General features: G+C 39.7%; 1 protein-coding gene across 1 annotated transcript; it reads left to right on the top strand.

Annotated features, from left to right (window-relative positions):
• The first annotated feature begins 1,427 nt into the window (after window positions 1–1,427).
• On the top strand, window positions 1,428–2,452 carry LOC100260856 (uncharacterized). Its single transcript, XM_002278841.4, has one exon. The coding sequence runs from the start codon at window positions 1,638–1,640 to the stop codon at window positions 2,304–2,306; it is 669 nt and encodes a 222-aa protein (XP_002278877.1). The 5' UTR covers window positions 1,428–1,637; the 3' UTR covers window positions 2,307–2,452.
• The last annotated feature ends 283 nt before the right edge of the window (window positions 2,453–2,735 follow it).

Here is a 2,735-nt window from a genome sequence, read left to right as displayed (position 1 = left end):
AAATATATAAAAAAAACGATCCACAATTTCACATAAGTCTCTCAAGTTGCAAACAACTATAATCCCTGCACAAAAGATTGTTCGGATGGTTTGTCCGAGTATGTCCCTCCGATGCTAAAAACACTAAATGACTTAAGCAAGTAAAAGAATTTTGTAAAAAGAAAGCTCTAATCATTTGTAGAGTTCACATAGTTACTTATACTTTTTTGATGATGAAACGTCATTCCAGGTGTTTTAATAGTACCTTAATTACGCGATATTATGACGTTGACTGTCGATGCATGACAGTTGTTTTGCTATGATGAGCCGCTAAGATGAAATGTTTTCTAATAATAATTGTAGTTAATATGGAGCGTACATGATGCGCAATCTGCGCATTAATGGGTGTATAAATACATGATAGACGGTCAAACCTTACTGATTCTGTATTCGTAGGATTTGTTAGTATGATCTACTTTGAGATGGATCAGTCACTCCGCCTTAGGGCCATTGGGTCGGTGGTCTCCCAGATGGTTTGTCCAATTCAGCGACCATGAGAGAGTGGAAAACTCCATGACAACCTGGGAGCCTCGGTCCCACAAGAAGTTCTACCTTTCTCCTTTTTTTTTTTTTTTGTTGACAATATTTTGAACTTTTTATAAAAAAAGTATTTAAGATATGAATGATGTTTATTATTTTATAATAACGATTTTGACTATGAACGGAGGTTTGAAACTCATTACTAACTTTTTGATGAAAGAGAAAGGTCATTTTCTAATATATAAATAAATAAATAAATAAATAATATAAAAAAATGATTTTCTTATATTTGATTTTATGATAAGTAATAAAAAAATAAAAATTTTAAATTTTTATAAAATGATAAAAAATAATTATTAAATTTAAATTTTATTTTCTTTTCCTTGTATTTTTCTTTAATTTGTTTGGAATCAAATATATCCTAAATAAGCGTGAACATTATGTGTTAATAAAGGGGTTGGTGACTTGGTATAGGCGTAGCGCTACGGCTGCGGTCATATTCAAAATTCAAAGAAAAACAACCACCCCACAAAAAATAAAAAATAGAAAAAGAATAGGGTCGTGCAGTTTGGAGGTTTTTAATTAATGAAAGGATAATCTTGACATTTTATCTTCTAATAATCCTGGCAGTCAAAACTTTCACATGCTGAAATCAGATGGTCCAAAAACGTTGGACACCTCTTAATTGGGGCCCACCTATTTTGGTAATGACTGATGACTAATCCATTCCAGATGTGAAATGTTTGTTTCGCTGGTCTGAAATGGTAGGCCCACGCAATCGGCCATCCCACCACCCAGTGGCATCCATGTAAATCTGTTTGTAACGGAAGGGTAATTTTGAGGAGCAGGTATTTTCCCAGAACTTCTCTAGCTCAAAACGCGTCGTTTGGGTTGTAGTCGAGCAGCGTTTACCGTTTAATAACCCCGACTAACTCAACCGTGGTTGGAAAGCTCCTAACCATGGTTGAGTGTCTGCTTGCTTCCCTTTTAAAAACCTCATCCTTATATGGAAGAAGCAGAAAGATAGAATAGACAGACAGACGGACACAGAGAAGGCTAAAAGTTAAGAGACAGAAGGAAAAAAAGGAAGAGAGAGAGAGAGCTCACGAAGCTCGGCAATGGCGTTCTACGTGGACGAAGAAGAGGTCTGGAAATGTCCAAAGCACCCCTCGAAGCGCCGGAGGAGTGGTATCTGCCCTATCTGTCTCCGTGAACGCCTCGCCTCTCTATGTCCCGACTGCGCTAGAGTGCGCCCCTGTGCCTGCTGCACCACCTCTTCCTCCTCCTCCTCCACCCTCTCGCGATTCTCCACCGGCGGAGGCGGAGACGCAGACTCCTCTGGAGTTGGCTCCGTTGGTCGCGTCTCCAATCTCATCGACAGCGAACCTGCTTTCCGGCGCTCGAGATCTGTCGCGATTCCATTCCTGCGCTCCCGGTCGAGGTTCGTCGGAAATGATCTGGAGGACGGGAGGCCTCCGAATCCGTCGAATCGGAGCAAATCGTCGTTCTGGTCGGTGTTCAAGAGTTCGAAGATCAAGAAACCCGAAGAAACCGTAGCAGAGGTAGAAGAAACGAAGAAGAAGGAAGTAGGGGAAAATGAAGATTTGAAGAGAATGATGAGATCGAGGTCGGTGGGAATTTCGTTGTTTTCAGATTCTGGCGGCGGTGGCGGCGGCGACTCGAGATCGAAGGGACGGGGTTGGTACTTTCCTAGTCCGATCAAGGCATTCCGGCAATCGAAGGCATCGAAGATTGTGCAAGAACGCTCGCCGTTGTACAGAGGTTGATTTTTTGTAGGAAAAAAAAAGATTTAACAGAAGAAAAAGAAGCCAAATGAAAATTTCCATCTTTTTTGCCTTTTTATTTTTTTCCTCATAAAAGTTTGTACCACTATATCTTTTCCTTGAGCTCCAATGCATCATCATCTAAGCAACGTATTTTGTTTATTTTTTCTAAAAACAATATAAAATAAATAAATAATTTTGTATCATATTCTGCATAGCAATTAAGCAGCCATGGTTGCGTGCTGCAAACATTCCCCATTTTGCCTTGCAATATTTTTATTCTCCATCAGACAGCTAAGAGTGTCAAAAGGATGGGTTTGTATTTGGAACAGTACCTTTTAAATTGCTATATTTTCTCACCAACCAAACGCACACTTAAAGACCTTAGGGTGTTGTGGAGTCGTTATCAGGGTGAAGCATGGTTTAGATTAG

The sequence above is a fragment of the Vitis vinifera genome, chromosome 2 (genome assembly GCF_030704535.1).
Source record: "Vitis vinifera cultivar Pinot Noir 40024 chromosome 2, ASM3070453v1".
Taxonomy (NCBI): domain Eukaryota; kingdom Viridiplantae; phylum Streptophyta; class Magnoliopsida; order Vitales; family Vitaceae; genus Vitis; species Vitis vinifera.
Note: the sequence above shows the minus strand (reverse complement) of the source record. Positions and strands in the feature narration are given on the sequence as shown.